Consider the following 19,325-nt stretch of genomic DNA (forward strand, 5'->3'; position numbering starts at 1 on the left):
TATATATTCTGTACTGCAGGCAGTAACACCATCTTATCTATGATTATTCCAGATTATGCCCATTAAACGTCACTTGTGGCAACAATATCCACTAAACTGGCAAAAAATAAAAAGTTATTATAGTCTGAGCATCATAGAAAGCTTAAGATTCTGTACCTTTAGCCAGCCACCATAGAAGAAAAACTGCAGTAGCGTGAACACCGGGATGTAGATGTCAAGGCTGTGCCCTGGGTAACCCTGCGCAGGGTCAAGAAACTGCCTTCCAATCAAGCACACCAGAAAGAAACTGTAAACAGCCAAGGTCACCACCTGTGGGGACACAATGAACACAAATTAAATGCAATTGCAGTGAGAATAAAACATCCACATGCTCATCTTCACATTCCAAGTCACATCATAAATAAATGATCCATGAACCAAAAGATAGGACAACATAGATGCTTAACTACCAATTCTTGGGTCATCAAGGTGACTTTCTTTAAATCCTATCATGAGCTCTTAATTTAAAAAAATCGTGCTTTTATTATGAACACTACAAGCAAACTAAACTAGTTATTAAACTATTAAAAAAGGGTATATGGTAGTTATTTTGTCTGAAGTGAGGGATATTACTTTGCTTCAGAGTTTAGAGCTGCACCCTGAAAACATGTAAAACCTTTTACTGTAACTTAACGTGTAAAGATTTTTTTTTTTTAAATGTATTAGCTGTGCCCAAGTGCCTCATCAGCAGAAACCAAAGAACGGAGGCTGCTTAAGTAACTTGGTACCTTTGAACAGTAAGCAGAAGGAGTGAGAGGGAATCAAACCCATGTTTATAATATGAAACTCATTAGCAGCTCATAGAAAATCTTTTCGTTAAAATGCTAGACCATGCGGTTACTTCAGGGAGCACCATTACAGACTCCTTATGCATCATATTTTCTTGCAGTCTATTCCGGTATACACAAGACTGTATAACTTAGTAACATTCATTACTGCTATACTGAAATCAAAGTAAAATGGTGAACTTAAGTTGTTTACATTTACCTGATCCTATAATCCTAGCAGTTTCTGCTAATCTGATGTACTGCCAATTATAACAGCTACAGTGCTCACACTTTTGCCTTTCCTGCAGGTCAGAGGACTTCTGTACTGTAGATGTGATTCTATCAAAGTATTTGACAGTCTACCAAAGCTTCATACAAGGGCATGCATGCTGTTTCAGTGTAGCAAGATTTTGCAGGTTCTCTTGCAGCTTTATCACATTCTTTATATGTCAGCTTTCTAAGCTTCACTTGCAGTATCTATTACATGACTAAATTATAAGTCTGTGTGCACCATGTCAGTGGTAACCGTCATAGGAAAACTACTCTCCTGACAAATCTGTCACTGCATTGCACATTCCCCTTCCTGAAACATGAAGGATGTACTTGCAAAAATCGACATCTCCCATGTCTCTGAGACTACTAGGTCAAGTCTCTGTGTGGGCTACGTATTTTGCCCACATGCATACATCTGTAGGCTATAACTGCTTGCATAAAAAACATTGCAAATCCTGTCTAAACATTCTGCTTCAGTAGATACTCCGCATGCAGCATGTAATGCAGAGACACAATGCAACTACTTATACAAGGCTCTGTGAATGCTGTCTCATTGTTCTGCCACAGTAAATATCTTGCATGTTGCATTTAATGGGGAAATATACAGTCTTACCAAAGCACAGACTATAGTTTCCTATCCGACATCTGGGTTCACAACTGACAAAGACATACCCAAAGTTTGTATTGCAAGCTTTGCTACCTGGACAGGCCATCAGTTCACAGGAAACCACACCACACAATTTGAGCACTGAAAAGTCACGATTTTAAAAAGGACAGTTTGTCTTTTCGGCTTTTCCCGGTAAGGGGTCGCCACAGCAGAACTACGGTCCGCTAATGATTGCCAGTAGATTTTTATGGTGCAGAGTTGCCAGCCCGACTCCCAACCTTCAGCGAAGGCACGCCCATTCACGCATGTCTTTCGGAGGCCACTCGACCACGGGGAGGACATGCAGACTCCACACAGAAGGTACTCCCCGCACACTAGCCGAGAATCGAACTGGAAAACGTCTTGCTGTGAGGCAACAACGTAACTGATGTACCACCACAGCTAATAGTACCATATGTTCTAAAAGTGTATTAATTCTGGTTTAAGCACTTGGGCTTTCAGGCCAGTTATTTTACATTAAGAGGGTTCGTGGTCTGCACTCTTGTGGGAGGAGAGGCTGGACTCTGCCCTTCTGAGATGGGAATTTCTGGTTAAAGGCGTATAGTGCATGCATATCTGAACTGCTTCTTACTGAAGTTGGTGCGCCTTGTTTGCTGTGGCATAGACTGGATTCGGGCCTGCTGGATCTAGCTTTGTTTGTGTAACTTGAGCACTAATCCAGGCATTCTCTAAAGCATTCAATTATATTTATTACTGCTTGGTAGTAACTTGATTAAAGTGTAGTTATCATTCTAAGTCTTTTGGATTAAGCACTTGGGCTTCAGACCAGTTGTTTTACATTAAGAAGGTTTGTGGCATGCACTGTGGTGGCAGGACAGGTAGCTTTCATTCTTCTAAGTTGGGAACTGCTGATTGAGAGCCCAGTGTCTGTTATTCTTAAAGTGTATTAGTTCTGGTTTAGGCACTTGGGCTTCAGGCCAGTTATTTTACATTAAGAAGGTTCGTGGTCTGCACTCCTGTGGGAGAAGAGGCTGGACTCTGCCCTTCTGAGCTGGGAATTTCTGGTTAAAGGTTTATAGTGCCTGAATATCTGAACTGTATCTTACTGAAATTGGTACACCTTGTTTGCTGTAGCATAGACTAGATCCAGGCCTGCTGAATCTAGCTTTGTTTATATGCTTGTTGTTTGTTTGCTTGTTATTTCCTGGAACGCTAATTCCACCTAATATGGCTTCTCAGTGCTTCTGTGGATCACTAGTGATATCTGCATTGCTTACTGTACTTATTTCCTTGTTTCACTTGAAAGAAAGTTACTGTTTGTCATTTTGCATTTAAGTTACCTGTAACACATTGCACTTAAGTTACCTGGCACTTGCTAAAGCAATTATATAAGTCAGCACTAAAAATTAAAAGCACTACACCCTCACTCCCCACTGGCCCTTGTTTTCAATTATTAAAGGAATTCCCAATATTATTCTAGCATGTCCAAAGGTCAGTTGTCAATCTCCTCTCCGGTCCAGCTGGTGAATCTGGGAATCTTGAGGCAATGTTACAACTGCCTCATGTACACAGACAACCCTCTCCTCCTCCCAACAAATTCCAACACATGTGAGAGATGCAACCATATAGCCAAACTGGAGGCTAAGCTCTCTCAACTCAGTACTGGCATAACCAGTCAGGAGGAGAAGGAAACCACACTCACTACAATTCCAGTCTCACATAGACCTACCACGACAGCAAACCAAACACATAATCACACAAAAACATACCCGGAGGCTCTAAATAAAGATCTGCCTAAGCAGCAGAGACCTCCAAAGCAGGCACCCAAGCAACCGCTACCCCAAAACAAAACATGTGCAACACATATCTCACAAAGCCAGTGTGCCGAACAGTCACAGCCCTTAAGACTAAACAACACACCTGATACACTTGTAATAGGTGACTCTATCGTTAGGCACACTGATGTCCCGCTCACCAGGCTGAACAAGGAGAGGGTCACGGTGAGCAGCCTGTCAGGTGCTAGGATCCGCCACATAACACAAGCACTCAGGTCACTCCAAGGCAAGTACAAATATGACTCAGTCATTGTCCATGCTGGTGTGAATGACCTGAGAAGTACCTCCCTGGACTACATGAAAAGAGACATAAAGGAGCTCTGAGCATGTAGCCCAGGCCGGTATGACCCTGACCTTGAGTAGCATCTTACCCTCACCAAGAATGATGCCGCAATATGAAGACAAGATGATAAATTTCAACAATTGGCTTAAGTACTGGTGTCATTCAAAGGGGATCCAATGCCTGTCAGCTTGGGATGATATGCTCGACAAGCCACGATGCTTTGCTAGGGATGGCTTGCACCTGTCACCCCTGGGCTTTCAGATATTGGCAAAGGCTCTTGCTACCCCCATAGTGCCTTTTTTAGGCAAGGCTCAAAAGACAAACCCACCTCCATAGGTATCACAAGGGATAAGAAACTAAGAGTAATGCTACTCAATGCCAGAAGTCTAAACCTCAAGATGCACGCACTCGAAACTCTCCTTAGCATGGAGAACATAGATATCTGTGCAGCAACAGAAACCTGGTTCAGGGCTCCCGAGAGCACCCCAGCACTACCAGGTTATACCTCATATCATTCTTTTCAGCCCCAAAACTTGGACTGAAACACAAAAGGAGGGGGGGTATCAATATTCAAAGATACCCACACCTCCAGGTTGGTGGCAAAGCACGAAGCATCAGAGACTATCCATGTGCAACTAACAGTGGGTAAAACTGCCTTCCAGTTTATAGCCTGCTACAGACCACCCTCCCAAACCCAGGAACCCCACTCGGCCTTTCTGAGAACACTGGAAAATATGAAGGTCTCTCCAAACACCATTATATTGGGTGACTTCAACTACCCAAACATAGACTGGGAGCATTACTCTAGCTCCAACACCCTAGCCCAAAGGTTCCTAGAATTTATAAACTCAAATGCTATGGAACAACTTGTTACCACTCTCACAAGAGGGGAAAACATACTGGACCTGATCATCACCAACATGGGGACTCTATGCTCCAGACCAGAAGTGTATCCCTCACTGGTAAGATCAGACCATAAACTAATCTCACTGGATATTCACATCCCAACCCCAGCCCCTGCCCAGAAAACCACAGTGAAAAACTTCTCTAAAGCAAATTTCACACTCCTCAAAACCGAGGTGGAATCCTTCAAAGCCCCTGGGCCTGTGGAAAATAGGGCCCAGACCGCAGAATCCTTTATGAACGCATTCTATGAACACCTTCAGGAATGCATGGATCATGCGATCTCAAATAAAACCAAGACCCAATCCTCCAAAGGCAGACGTCCTGTCTGGTGGAACCCAGCCATAAACAAACTATACAATAGAAGGAGGAAGCTACTAAATGATAGAGCAAAATCCCAAAAAGGGAAGGCATCACTGATCAGTATTAGCAAAAAACTACGGGCACTCATAAAATTGTCTAAGGCCAGCTTCGAGAGAAAAATTGCACATGACACTAAGGATAATCACAAGGCTTTCTTTAGTTATGTTAGGAACCTGGGTGATAATTCCCAGATATGCTCAGAATTAGTCCAAAATGACAAAAAATACACTGAACCCACAGACATTGCCAACATCCTAGCTGACAGGTTCAGCGCAAACTTCCCCCCCTCCCCACCAAAAGGGCAAATATCTATCCCAGCAGAGTGCTGCCCCCCTGACATCTCAGATGCTCAGGTAAGAGCAACCCTCTCCAAAGCAAAAAACACAGCATCAATGGGACCAGACGGTGTCCCGGGCTGCGTCCTACATGAACTCCAAGAAGAGCTAAACCCAAACATAAAACTACTGTTCAATCTTAGTCTTACTACAGGATATGTGCCCAAAGAGTGGCATACAGCAACAGTGGTCCCTCTCCATAAAGGTGGTGCCTCAACGGATCCTGGAAACTATCACCCCATAAGCCTGACTAGCTTGGTCTGCAAAGCTATGGAAAGGATCATCATGGACCTCATAAATAAAGATATTGGGGACCTACAGACACTGGATCCTACCCAGTTCGGCTTTGTTAAGGGCAAATCCTGCCTCTTAAACCTGGTTGATTTCTTTGAAACAGTCACCAAGGCCATTGACGAGGGGAAGGTGGTCCACACAGCCTACCTGGACCTCAGAAAAGCCTTCGATACAATACCCCACTTGGGCATTATAGATAAGCTCACCAGCTTAAATATAAATCCCTATGTCACTAGATGGATTGCAAACTGGCTCAAGGATGGAACCCACATGGTTAGAATTGCTGGAGCCATGTCAGACTCCAAACCAGTTACAAGTGGTGTCCTACAAGGCTCAGTCCTGGGACCTCTCTTGTTCGGTATATATTTCTCGGAGGTACAGGCCAACACGGAAGGACTATGGCTGACCAAGTTCGCAGATGACTGCAAACTGAGCGCCATAATCGACTCTCCAGCCGACACAAGCATCCTCCAAAAGGGCCTCATAGAAACAGACAACTGGTGCCAGAGCCATGGCCTCAAGCTAAATGCCAAAAAGTGTATAGTCATCCCCTTTGGCAAAAGCCAAGTGCCCACAAATTACCACATAGGTGGTAATCCATTAAGTACAGAAGTAATTAGGGACCTGGGGACACAAGTTGATAGCAGTCTCTCATTTGACAACCACATGGCCAAAGTGGTTAGAAAAACATTTTATATAGCCCACCTAATCATGAAGGGATTCACATCTAGATCAGGGGAGGTCATCGTGCCTCTTTACTCATCCCTCATCAGGCCCATAATTGAATACAATGCCCCTTTTGGGATGTACCTTACCAGACACCTGCAGCAACTGGAAAGACCCCAAAAGTACCTCACCAAGAGGATCAAAGGGCTCAAACAGATGCCATATGCTGCCCGGTTAAAGAAACTCCAGCTCTACTCAGTGGCATACCGCCTGTTCAGAGGCGATCTGTGCCTGACGTATAAAGCCATGTCCAACCTGGAATTAATGGACATGCTGCACCTCAGAAAATCCAAATCCCATCGAGCTACACACTCGAGAGACTTAAACCTCAGCACTGAAATAAATAGGACATGCTGGAGGGACAGATTCATAACCCAGAGGCTCCCTTCACTCTGGAATAAAATCCCAGTCCAGGTTAGGCAGAGTCCCTCATTGACTCTCTTCAAGAGGAATCTTGATGAGTGGATGGGAGATCTTAGGTTTACCCCGGGTATCACTTCTGTGTCACTGTTAGACAGAGGCACAGTATACTAACCTCGAAAAAGGGCATAGCAAAATAAATTTAAAATGGGTGGCAAAAGCCAAACACATTCTGGCTAGGCTTATAAATGCCCTAGGGCAGATAGCCTAGTATGAACCAATGAACCTATGTTAATCCCCCTTTTCAGATGCAAAATATGTAGGACTTATCAATGCCAGCAGCCTGTTAAAAATACTAACCTGCCTACAGGCTTACTTTGATCATGAGGGAATCAGCATATGTGCAGCATCAGTGATGCAATAGGTATCACACTTGCCTTTGGTGCAGAAGGCTCTGGGTTCTAGTCTCACACCAGGTAGATCAATTGATGACACTGCAGTGCAGCATAAGGGAACTGCTGCACACCTGAGTGTGATGTCCTTCGGATGAGATGTTAACCTTAAGCCCCATCTGCTTAAATTGTTGGTAGCTCAGGTGGATGTATAAAAGATCTAATGGCACCTATCGAAAAGAATAGGGGTCCTTTATTTAAATAATACTGATTTACATTATATACATTTACAAAACTTACAGTTTTAACAAAAACAAAAAAAGAAACTTTTTTTTTGTTATAAATTCTACTCATTTTGCATTATTGGACCCCACAGCCAAAATCTTATGTTTTAAACATCTTTGCCAAGTCCCACTTTTTGATGCACAATTTCCTTCAGTCTGATTGCATATCAGCCAAACATCTTTTTATCAATTCTAATAACATAACTTTTCATTCTATCCCTATAACATCCATATTCAATCATATCCATATTAAGCTTATTTACATCTGTATAATTTTCTAAGTATTTCAAGTCCGTTACAACCTAAAAATATGTTCATTGGTTTCAGATCGATTATAATATATGTAATTTCTATTACTTTTCGTCTTGTAAGGCATGTTTGCTTTTACTGCTAATTTCTGTACCATTAGTCTCCATAAAAATCCTGACATCCCCACATACTTTTACATCTTTCCATTTATAGGTTCATAGGTGTGTACTAGGCTAATGGCCCTGGAGCCTTTACAAGCCTAGCCCATAGACGTGCCCTGGCATCGTGCTGCAAGACATTAGATCCCAGTGCCTCTATCAAGTAGAGCCACTGGAGTGACCCCCAGGGTGAACTTTCTATTTCCCATCCACTCATCAAGATTTCTGTTGAAGAGGGCCATTGAGGTGCTCTGCTTGACATGTATAGGAAAGTCTATTCCAGAGCCTTAACTGCAATCATTTTTTTCTTTCTACATTTCTTTCCAAGGATACATGCAAAAATAGTTATCCATGATATGATACCATAACTCTCCCATTTTCAATTTCATTAATTTTTATTTTCCAAAGCAGAATGTTGTCTTGATAATTCTTCATTTCATCATTATCACATCTCTTAAAACACAAAACATTTACCCATTCTGTAATATTTAGTTTTTAAAATTCTCAATAATGAATCATTGTCCTTCAAACGTTTTAATACTTTATGCAAGTGTAAGGATGCTGCACACACTATTGAATGTATCAAACCCAAACCATCATCTTTTATTACATAAATTCCCATTTTACTGGGTTAAATCTTGATCCCCAAACAAAAGTGAAAATAGTTATAAAACACCTTTTCAAATATCAGTGAGATAGTAAAATATACTCGCTAAATATGGAATTCTAGTAAGTAAAATCAAACTAATCAAATTAACTATTTCTAAAAGATAATCTAAAAGTTTTCCAAAACAAACATTTTTCATGACCTTTAAATTTTTTTCCCTGTATAACTCTGTTTTCCTTTTTTTCCCCCAAATTTAGTCCAAGCATATTTATCATTATGTTAAACTTAATACTTCCTAACATAATCATAACCTAATCTGGGGCCTTTTTATTTATAGAAAAACCTATCTTGTATAAAATTCTGTAAATTTATCACATTAATCATTCCTCTCCCATTTTTGTAACAAGAATATCATCATCCACATATATTGACAATCAGGACATTTACACCTTCATTTAATATACATCTTATATTCCTCATTTCTCTATTAACATGTGCAAAAATCACATTCATTACTATCACAAAAATAATGCTACTCAATGGGCAACCTTGACTTGTATCCTTTTAAAGCACAATTTCTTCAATAAGCCAACCATTTACTAGCACTTCAACTATGTTTAACTTGTACACAGTAATAAAAACATTCTTTTTCTTATCACCTGTAAACTATCAAATATTCTTCATAATATATTATGTTGAATTGAGTCAAAAGCTTAAAATCAACCATTAACTTTGCTTGAACCTTCCTACATAAAATGTAATCCACTAATTCTCTAATTACCAGCAGCAAATCTTGAACCTTTTTGCATTTTATACCATACATTTTCTCATTCATGATCCTAATTAATTTGTCTTTCATTCCTTTTTGGTAAAATCTTTATAAAGGTCTTATAATCTGTGTTAAGAACTTCTTCTTTCGGCTGCTCCAGTTAGGGGTCGCCACAGCAGATCAACTGTTTCCATTTTTTCCTGTCCTCTGCATCTTGCTCTGTCACACCAACCACCTGCATGTCCTCTCTCACCACATCCATAAACCTTATCTTAGGCCTTCCTCTTTTCCCAGTTACCTGGCAGCTTCATCTTTAGCATCTTTTTCCCAATATACTTTGCATCCCTCCTCAGCACATGTCCAAACCAATGTAATCTTGCCTCTCTGGCTTTGTCTCCAAACCTTCCAACCTGGGCTGACCCTCTAATATACTTATTCCTAATCCTGTCCATCCTCGTCACACCCGGTGCAAATCTTAACATCTTCAACTCTGCCACGTCAAGCTCAGACTCCTGCCTTTTTGTCAATACCACTGTCTCCAACCCATATAACATAGCTGGTCTCACTACCCTCTTGTAGACCTTCCCGTTCACTCTTACTGGTACTCGTCTGTCACAAATCACTCCTGACACACTTCTCCACCCACTCCACCCTGCCTGTACTCTCTTCTTCACCTCTCTTCCACACTCAACGTTACTCTGAACTGTTGATCCCAAGTACTTAAACTCATTCACCTTCGCCACCTCTACTCCCTGCATCCTCACCATTCCTCTATCCTCTCTCTCATTCACACACACATATTCTGTCTTAGTCCTGCTGACCTTCATTCCTCTTCTCTCTAGAGCATATCTCCACCTCTCCAGGGTCTCCTCCACCTGTTCCTTACTCTCACTACAGATCACCATGTCATCTGCAAACATCATAGTCCACGGGGACTCTTGTCTGATCTCGTCTGTCAACCTGTCCATCACCATTGCAAATAAGAAAGGGCTCAGAGCTGTGTTAAGAACTATAGGTCTCCAATTCAGTGTCTCACACTTCACTTTTTTCCATATAAACTTAATTATATTACTACAAAGCTCTTTATATTGGAATCCTTTGCTCGACCATTCATTTAACACTTTTAAAAATATTTTGAGTTATTCTCATATTCTTATACATTCTATACCCTAATCCATCTGGACCAACCGACCAATCACAAATTCCAAATTCACCCTCCTTAAAACACTTTGCAATTCTTCTACTTAATATTTTTTTCCAGATCATTATCATCTCTTTCTGAAAAAAAATCTACTTTCCATTCTTTACTAAATTGTATTACATTCATTACTAAATTGTATTACATTCCTTACTAAATTGCATTACCTGTCCTCTAAAGGTTTTTCTAACCTACCTTTGTATTATTTCCATAATCTTATCTTGTGTACTGTGTAATACACCCGGTGTGTCCTTCATTTGCCTCATAATGCTTTCATGTCCTTAATAAATTTGCTCAAATATGGTGCAATTACCTCCTTTTTTCCTTGAAAATATATTTGCTTGTACAGCAAATACTTTATGTTTCTCATATTTAAGTCATATAATCCCTATTTTTTAAACTGCCTTCTTCGTTCTCTTCTAAACAAAAATATCCTTACTTAATTTTTCATATTCCATTTTTTTCCTTCCTCCCTTTAGTATTCTCCCAACTTGTAACACATTTTATTTTTGCTGGAAATACAACCACAATTCTGAACAATCTTTGTAAAATTACAATTTCTATATAATCCTGCCAAAAATTCAATACATCAATCTTCCCTTCATCATCTCATTTAACTTCATTAATTCTTTTTATTCCCTTTACTGTTTTTATGTACACAGAATTACTTTTATTGCAATCCAGACTGCCCTCTGATCAAAAAACTGGCCCCAAGACCCCTTCTACAATTTTCAATCCGGATGAAATTAAAGTCCATTTCTGTTTTACATTCATCTCTACTACAAGTCCAGGTGCCGATATTCCAGATACATACATTTCCATATTTTAGGATATCTCAACACCTTAACATCACACACTTTCTTTTTTGCTGCCTTATATTACAGTTATACTCTCCTACAACAATTATATCCATATTTACTCCTACATATTGAATTATATCTTTAAACAACTCTTTCTTTTTTTTCACATGCGCATAAATCACTATAATTCTGAAAACCTGGTCTTTCCATCTTGTATCAAGATTTGTTGTTCGACCTACAACAGAAGTAATATCCAAACTTTTTGTTGTCTCCTTGTATATAAAATAATTATTCTTGAATATGTCTCTCCCCCTAAATTACAGACTACATTTTCCCCTACCATACTTCTAATTGTTGTCGTTCATAGGTAGGTATTAGGCTATCTGCCAGAGGGCATTTATAAGCCTAGCCAGAGTGTGTCGGCTTTTGCCACCCCATTGATTAATTAACTGATCCTCTGTCAAGCAGAGCCAATGAAGTGATTCCAGGGGTGTATTTTCTGTTACCCATCCACTCATCAAGGTTTCTCTTGAAGAGTGTTAGTGAGGGGCTCTGCCTGATGTAATTTGGAATTTTGTTCCAAAGCATGGGGAGTCTCTAACAGGAATCTACCCCTCCAGCATGTTCTATTTATTGTTGTGGTGAGGTTTAGCTCACTAGAGCACGTGGCTCGCAGTGACTTGGATTTCTTTAGGTGGAGCATGTCCATCAATTCTGAGTTGGACATGGCTTTGTAAGTCAGGCAGAGATCACCTCTGAGTAAGCGATATGCCACTGAGTACAGCCGGAGTTTTTTTCAGTCAGGCTGCATAGGACATATGTTTTGACACCAGTAATCCTCTTGGTGAGGTACTTTTGTGGTCTTTCCAGCTGTTGGAAGCGTCTTGTGAGGTACATCCCAAATGGGGCATTGTACTCTATGATGGGTCTAATGAGTGATGAGTAGAGGGGCACTATAACCTCTATTTCTAGATGCAAACCCTTTAGTAATTAGATGGGCCACATAGGATTTCCTAACTACTTTGGCAATATGATTGTCAAAGGAGAGATTACTATCTACCTGGGTCCCCAGATCTCTTATTACCCCTTCTGTATTAAGGGGACTGCTATGTGGTAATTTGTGGGTGTTTTGTTTTTCCCAAACGGGATGACTATGCATTTTTTGGCATTTAGCTTGAGGCCATGACTTTGACACCAGGTGTCAGTGTCAGTAAGGCCCTTTTGGAGGATGTCCGTGTCAGCCAGAGAGTCAATTATGGCTCCCAGTTTGCAGTCATCGGTGAACTTGGTTAGCAGCCATAGTCCTACTGTGTTTGCCTGTACTACTGAGAAGTATATACCGAACAGTAGGGGTCCCAGGACAGAGCCTTGCGGGACACCACTTGTGACTTGTTTAGAGTCTGACCTGGAGCCTGCTATTCTTACCACGTGAGTTCTGTCTGTAAGCCAGTTGGCAACCCATCTCGTGACGTAGGGGTTTATGTTCGGGCTGGTGAGTTTTTCTGTAATACCCAAGTGGGGAATGGTGTTGAAAGCCTTGGCGAGGTCAAGGTAGGTTGTGTGAACCACCTTTCCCTCATCTATGGCCTTGGTGACCGTCTCAAAGAAGTCAACCAGGTTTAGTAGGCATGATCTGCCCTTAAAGCCGAACTTGGTAAGGTCAAGTGTTTGGAGGTTCCCAATGTCTTTGTTAATGAGTTCCATGATGATGCACTCCATAGCCTTGCAGACCAGACTAGTCAGGCTTATGGGGTGATAGTTACCAGGATCAGTTGTAGCCCCTCCTTTGTGGAGAGGAATAACCCTTGCTGTGCGCCATTCTATGGGCACATTGCCTGTGGAGAGGCTGACGTTGAACAGTGAGATTAGGTGGGGGGTTAGTTCGTTCTGTAGTTAATGCAAGACGCAGCCTGGGACACCATCTGGTCCCATTGATGCTGTTATCGGCTTTTGAAAGGGCTGTTTTCACCTGTGTGTCTGTGATTTTTGGGACACTACAATTTTCCGGTATTGTTGTGCTCCCTTTTGGGGGTGAGGAGGGGGTGAAATATGCATTGAATCTGCCAGGATGTTGGCAATATCAGTAGGTTCAGTATATTTTGTGCTATTTTGCACTAGTTCAGTGCATATCTGCGAGTTGCCACTTAGATTCTTAACATAGATAAAGAAGGCTTTGTGGTTATCTTTTGAATCCTTGGCTATTTTTCTTTTGAAGTTAGCCTTCAATGATTTCATGTGGGACCTCAGTTTCTTACTGATCCTGATCAGGGATGTCTTTCCTTCTTGGGATTTGCTTTTTTTTCTGAACTAGTTTCCTCCTCCTATTGTATAGCCTGTTTATTGCAGGGGTCCACCATACTGGTTTCCTTCTCTTAGAGGAGTGAATGTTGGTTTTGCTAGGGATGGCACAATCCATACATCCTTGTAGGTGCTCATAGAGTGCATTTGTAAAGGTTTCTGCATCTTGTGCAGCGTTATCCTTTAGCGTGGGGGCTGTGAAACTTACCACCTCGGTCTTAAGTAAGGTGAAGTTTGCTTTAGAAAAGTTTTTTACTGTGGTTTCCTTAGTTGGGGGTGGTGGTGGGGTGTGGACATCCAGAGTGATTAATTTATGGTCTGATCTCACCAGTGACGGGTTGACCTCCGGTGTGGAACACCTGCCGCCCATGTTACGGATGACCAGGTCCAATATGTTTTCACCTCTGGTAGGAGAGTTTACCAGCTGATCCAGGGTGTTTGAATTGAATTCCAGGAAGCACTGGGCCTGGAAATTTGTACTCTAGTAGTTTTCCCAGTGAATGGTAGGGTAATTGAAATCGCCCAATATCAGGGTGTTTGGTAGGACCTTCATGTTTTCCAGCATCTCCAGAAAGGTGGAGTGGTGATCCTGGGTCATGGAGGGTGATCTGTAGTAGGCCATAATTTGCATTGCAGATTTGCCCGATGTTAGTTGCACATGGATGATCTCAGAGGTATCATACTGCGTCACTAACCTGGAAGTGTAGGTATCCTTGATGAATATGGATACACCCCCTCCTTTTGTGTTTCGGTCAGTGTTCTGTGGCCGAAACGTGTGGTACGAGTTGTAGCCCGGTAGTGCTGGGGTGCTCTCTGGATCCTTGAACCAGGTTTCAGTTACTGCACAGATGTCGACGTTCTCCATACTGAGGAGTGCTTAGAGTGCATGCATTTTGAGATTTAAACTCCTGGCGTGGAGTAGCATACCCCTCAGTTTTTTGTTAATTGTGCTGTTTATGGAGGTGGGTTTTACTTTTGAGCCTTGCCTAAAAAAGGCACGATGGGGGCAGCAAGAGCCTTGGCCAGTATTCGAAGCCTAGGGGTGACAGGTGCACACCGTCTCTTGCGAAGCAACGCAGCTTGTCGAGCATGTCATCCCAGGCTGACAGACACTGGATCCCCTTTGAATGACACCAGAAACTTATCCAATTGTTGAAATTGATCATTTTTTCTTTATACTGAGGTATCATTCTTGGTGAGGGCAGGATGCTACTCAGGGTCAGGGTCATACCAGCCTGGGCTACATGATCAGAGAGCTCTTCCATATCTCTTTTCATGTAGTCCAGGGAGGTACGTCTCAGGTCATTCACACCAACATGAACAATGACAGAGTCATATTTGTACTTGTTCTGGAGTGACCAGAGTGCTTGTGTTATGTGGCAGATTCTGGCTGCCAACAGTAACCTCCTGCTTGTCCAGCCTAGTGAGTGGGAAGTCATTGTGACCGAGTATAGAGTCACCTGTTACTAGTGTGTTAGGTATGTTATTTCACCTTAAGGGCTGTGATTGTGTGGCACATTGATTTTGTGTTTTATGTGTTGTCTGGTTTGTGATGGGAGGTGCAGGTTTTTTGGGTGTCTGCTTTGGAGGTCTCGGATGCTTTTGCAGGTTTTTATTTAGAGTCTTCGAGTATGATTTCATGTATTTATGTGTATTTTTTGCCAGTGCTGGTTTAGTATGTCTGTGTGCGGCTGGGGTTGTGGTGCAAGTGTTAACCTTCTCCTCATGACTGCCTGTTCCAGTCTCGGGTGGAGAGAGCTTAGCTTCCAGTTTGACTGTATAGTTGCATCTCTCACATATGTTAGTGTTTGTGGTAGGAGGAGAGGGTTGTCTGTGTACATGAGGCAGTTGTAACATTGCCCTAGGATACCCAGATTCACCAGCTGGACTGGAGACTGCACCTGAAGTTGCCCTTTGGTCATGCCTGAATAGTAGGGTGAGCTGCTTAGTCGCTTGGTTGGTGAGGGGCGAATAAAGAGCCTTGCCTGCTGGGCAATCAGTTTCAGGGTATATTAGTGCTTGCTATTAGGTCTGAGCAAGTGCTGGGCTCCAAGATGCTTTTTGAGTACTTAGGTTGAGAGTTAGACTAGTTTTAAGGGAAAAACTGAAGAGGAGACTTAGTGGAGCCAGGAATAATTTAACCATACCTAACCGGCACTGCCCAGTGCGCAAAACCATGCAAACACGGTTTTTATAGTAGGGAAATGAAAGAGATAGAAATTAGCCCAAAACCGCCAATAAACTACTAACTTCTGGGCTGGAACCACTCCTCCAGGGACAGATAGGTTGCTCAAAGCTCCCCTCTCTCACAGGTGAGCAGAGAAACTTCCTTCTATCCAAGTAAGGTATGGACAACTCAGAAACTAGCATCACAGCCCTGAATTCAGCACTAGCCTGAAAACTGGACTATACTAGCTTAGAAAGGTGGGAAACTAGGAATTTTTTTTTTTTTTTTTTTTTAAAAGATAAGGCAAAAACAGTAAATAATACACTTAAAACAGCTTTAAATGACTACAAACGATCAGAAATGGCTGTCGCACTTTAGTGTGTAGCCTGCAACAGTTAACCAAATTACTAAACAAAAATTTTTAAAAGTGCAGGCAGTCAAATAAGTACAATATGTGAAAAAAAACAAGCTTTTTAATCACAATAAATGCTGGAAAATCTGCGTTTAGGCAGAAAACAATTAAGTACAGCAAGAAAGTACAGAAAACTGATACTTAATCACTCCACAGTCTCTCTCCTTAGCTAGAAAGCTTGTATCAGATTAAGGCTTTCTAGTGCTACCCAGTAGGTTAGTTACAGGAAAGATGGGAAACAAGTGCAGATGTGGTCTTTTAAACCAGAAAGTTGAAAGAGACTGAAACTGTCCAAATGGTCAATAAACTACAATTTCTGGGACAAGAACCTCTCCTCTCATGGCAGACAGGCTACCTAGTGCTTACCACTCCCACTGATAAGCTAGAAGGCTTTCCTCCAACACAGAAAGGCTTGCGGGGCTCAGAAGCTTACTAACAGTCCTGGATACAGCAACTCTGTATCTGGACTAGACTAGTTACAGAAAAGGTGGGAAACAAGCGCAAGTGCAGCTTTTAAACCAGAGAGTTGAAAGAGATGGAAATAAAACTGCCTAAATGGCCAATAGCTACAACTTCTGGGCCAGTACCCACTCCTCTCATGGCAGACAGGCTACCTAGTGCTTACCACTCCCACTGATAAGCTGGAAGGCTTCCCTCTAACACAGAAAGGCTTGTGGGGCTCAGAAGCTTACCAGCAGTCCTGGATACAGCAACTCTGTATCTGGACTAGGCTAGTTACAGGAAAGGTGGGAAACAAGCGCAAGTGCAGCTTTTAAACCAGAGAGTTGAAAGAGATGTGAAAAACTGCCTAAATGGCCAATAGCTACAACTTCTGGGCCAGTACCCACTCCTCTTATGGTAGATAGGCTACCTAATGCTTACCACTCCCACTGATAAGCTAGAGGGCTTCCCTCCAACACAGAAAGGCTTGGGGGGCCCAGAAGCTTACAAAGAATCCTGGAATACAGCAAATCTGTACCTGGACTAGACTAGTTACAGAAAGGCGGGGAACAAGTACAAATGTAGGCTTTTAAGCCAGCAAGTTGAAAGAGATGAATAAAGTACAGTTGTGTACTTACCATAAATGTAGATGTTCGAGTGTATTCACTGTTGCAGTCATTACATTTGGGTAATCCTGCTGGCAGGTTGCCCTCAGCTGACATGAATTCCAAAGTCTTGGGTCCTGCGTCGGCTGCTGTCACCCCTTCCCTGACGTCAGATCGTCAGGGGTATAAAAGAAGCAGCCAACACCATTTTCTTCAGTTTTTCTTGCCCCAGATGTCAGGTGCCCCCAAAAAGGGTAGCCAAACTTTATATATATATATATATATATATATATATATATATATATATATATATATATTCAGAAATACACCAAATATAAAATTTACCTTCATCTATAAGCAAATACACCACTTAGGTAGTATAAATCAGAGAAGGAAAGACAAGATCCAAAAGAAAAAAGGGGGAATGCGGGTGCATAACCTGGACTGCAACAGTGAATACACTCGAACATCTAGATTTATGGTAAGTGTACACAACTCTACTATGTTCTTCATGTTTCACTGTTGCAGTCATTACATTTGGGTAGAGTCCCAAAGCTATGGTTGGGTGGCTGGAACTAGACAGCAGTAGGAGCAGCTATGATGCCCTGCAGAATTGCAGTGGCAAAGCCTACCCTGGATTTAGAGTAGAGTAGAGTGGCAGATGATAGTGCTTTGTAAAGGTGTGCACTGAACTCCAAGTAGCCGCCTCTAAAATGTCTCTGGTTGGTACTCCCCTGAGAAAGGCTGCTGAGGTGGCTGCAGCTCTGGTGGAATGAGGCCTAATGTCCTTAGGCACTGGCTTTCCATGGTGTAAGTAGCAGAAATGAATGCAGTGGCCTAACCACTTAGAAATAGTCTGCTTTGAGATAGGCTTTCCTTGTGATCCTGCAGCATATGCCACCAGTAATTGCTCTGTCTTCCTGAAAGCTTTGGTTCTGTCCAAGTAGAATCTAAGCTGTCTGTGTACATCCAAAGAATGCAGAATTCTCTCCCCCTTGTTCTGTGGATTTGGGTAAAAGGTTGGCAGATTGATGGCTTGGTTAAGAGCCACACTGGACACTACTTTAGGCATAAATGTTGGGTTTGTCCTCAGGGAGACCCTGTCTGGATGAAAAATGATGAAAGGTTCCACAGCCATGAGCGCCTGTAGCTCTGAAACTCATCTTGCAGAAGTAATTTCTAAGAGCAGAGCTGTTTTCCAAGATAAAAACTTCATATCAGCAGTAGCAGATGGCTCAAAAGGAGGCAGGGTGAGCTTTTCCAAGACATAGTTGAGGTCCCATGCAGGTATTGGTAGTCTCCTTGGGGGCCTTACATTTTTGGCTAGTCTGAGGTACTGCCTTAATAAAGGGTGAGAAAAAAAGTGGTGACTCTGTATTGTAATGAGCCAAAATGGCAGAGATATGAATTTTAATTGATGAAAAAGATAGGCCTTTGTCCAGCATCTCAGTTAAGTATTGCAAACTCTGAGGAATATTTGGTACCGCTGTATCAGTTCCTTGTGCCTGTTTCCAGGCACAGAATCTCTTCCATTTTCCAGCATAAGACTTTCTAGTACTAGGTCTTCTGGCTTCCAGAATGATATCCATCACAGCTTTACTGAGAGGTGTTTTTTTTTGTGTGACTACATTATCAACCATGCTGCCAAGTTTAATGTCCTGAGCTGGCTGTGCATAATCTGATTGTTTTGCTGGGACAGTAGTTGAGGTATTTGAGGTAAGGTCCAAGCTGGGTATAGAGATAAGTTCCTTAGTATTGGATACCAGTACTGGCGTGGCCAGTCTGGGGCAGTCAGTATCACCTTTGGCTTCTCCTGTCTGACCTTTAGGAGCACCTTGGGGAGGAGAGAGGCAGTGGAGAAAAGGCATATAGGGTGTCCACTTTCCATGCTTGCCTGTGATAAGTCCTTGTGCAGAATCTTTTTAGTTGGTAATTGAGAGGGGAGGCAAATAGATCTATGTCCGGGCATCCCCATTTCCTTGTTATCATGCTGAAGACTTATGGATCCAGCTTCCACTCGTGGGGATCCATGAGGTTTCTGCTTAGTTTGTCTGCCAGAGTATTTTCCTTTCCTGGCAGGAATTGTGCCTGCAGATGTACTTTGTAAGTCAAAGTTGTGTCCCACAAGGTCATGGCTAGTCTGCAAAGGGGGTAAGAATG

General features: G+C 42.1%; 1 protein-coding gene across 1 annotated transcript in view; it reads right to left on the reverse strand.

The window, feature by feature from the left end:
* Window positions 1-19,325, reverse strand: part of LOC122812332 (bestrophin-2-like) — a 222,456-nt gene that overhangs the window by 19,246 nt on the left and 183,885 nt on the right. The window contains exon 6 of the mRNA XM_044084743.1: window positions 157-309. Coding sequence (XP_043940678.1) covers window positions 157-309 — 153 coding nt within the window. The remainder of the gene's footprint in view (window positions 1-156; window positions 310-19,325) is intronic.

Source organism: Protopterus annectens, chromosome 9.part0, assembly GCF_019279795.1.
Source record: "Protopterus annectens isolate FY-2018-M chromosome 9.part0, PAN1.0, whole genome shotgun sequence".
NCBI classification, from domain to species: domain Eukaryota; kingdom Metazoa; phylum Chordata; order Ceratodontiformes; family Protopteridae; genus Protopterus; species Protopterus annectens.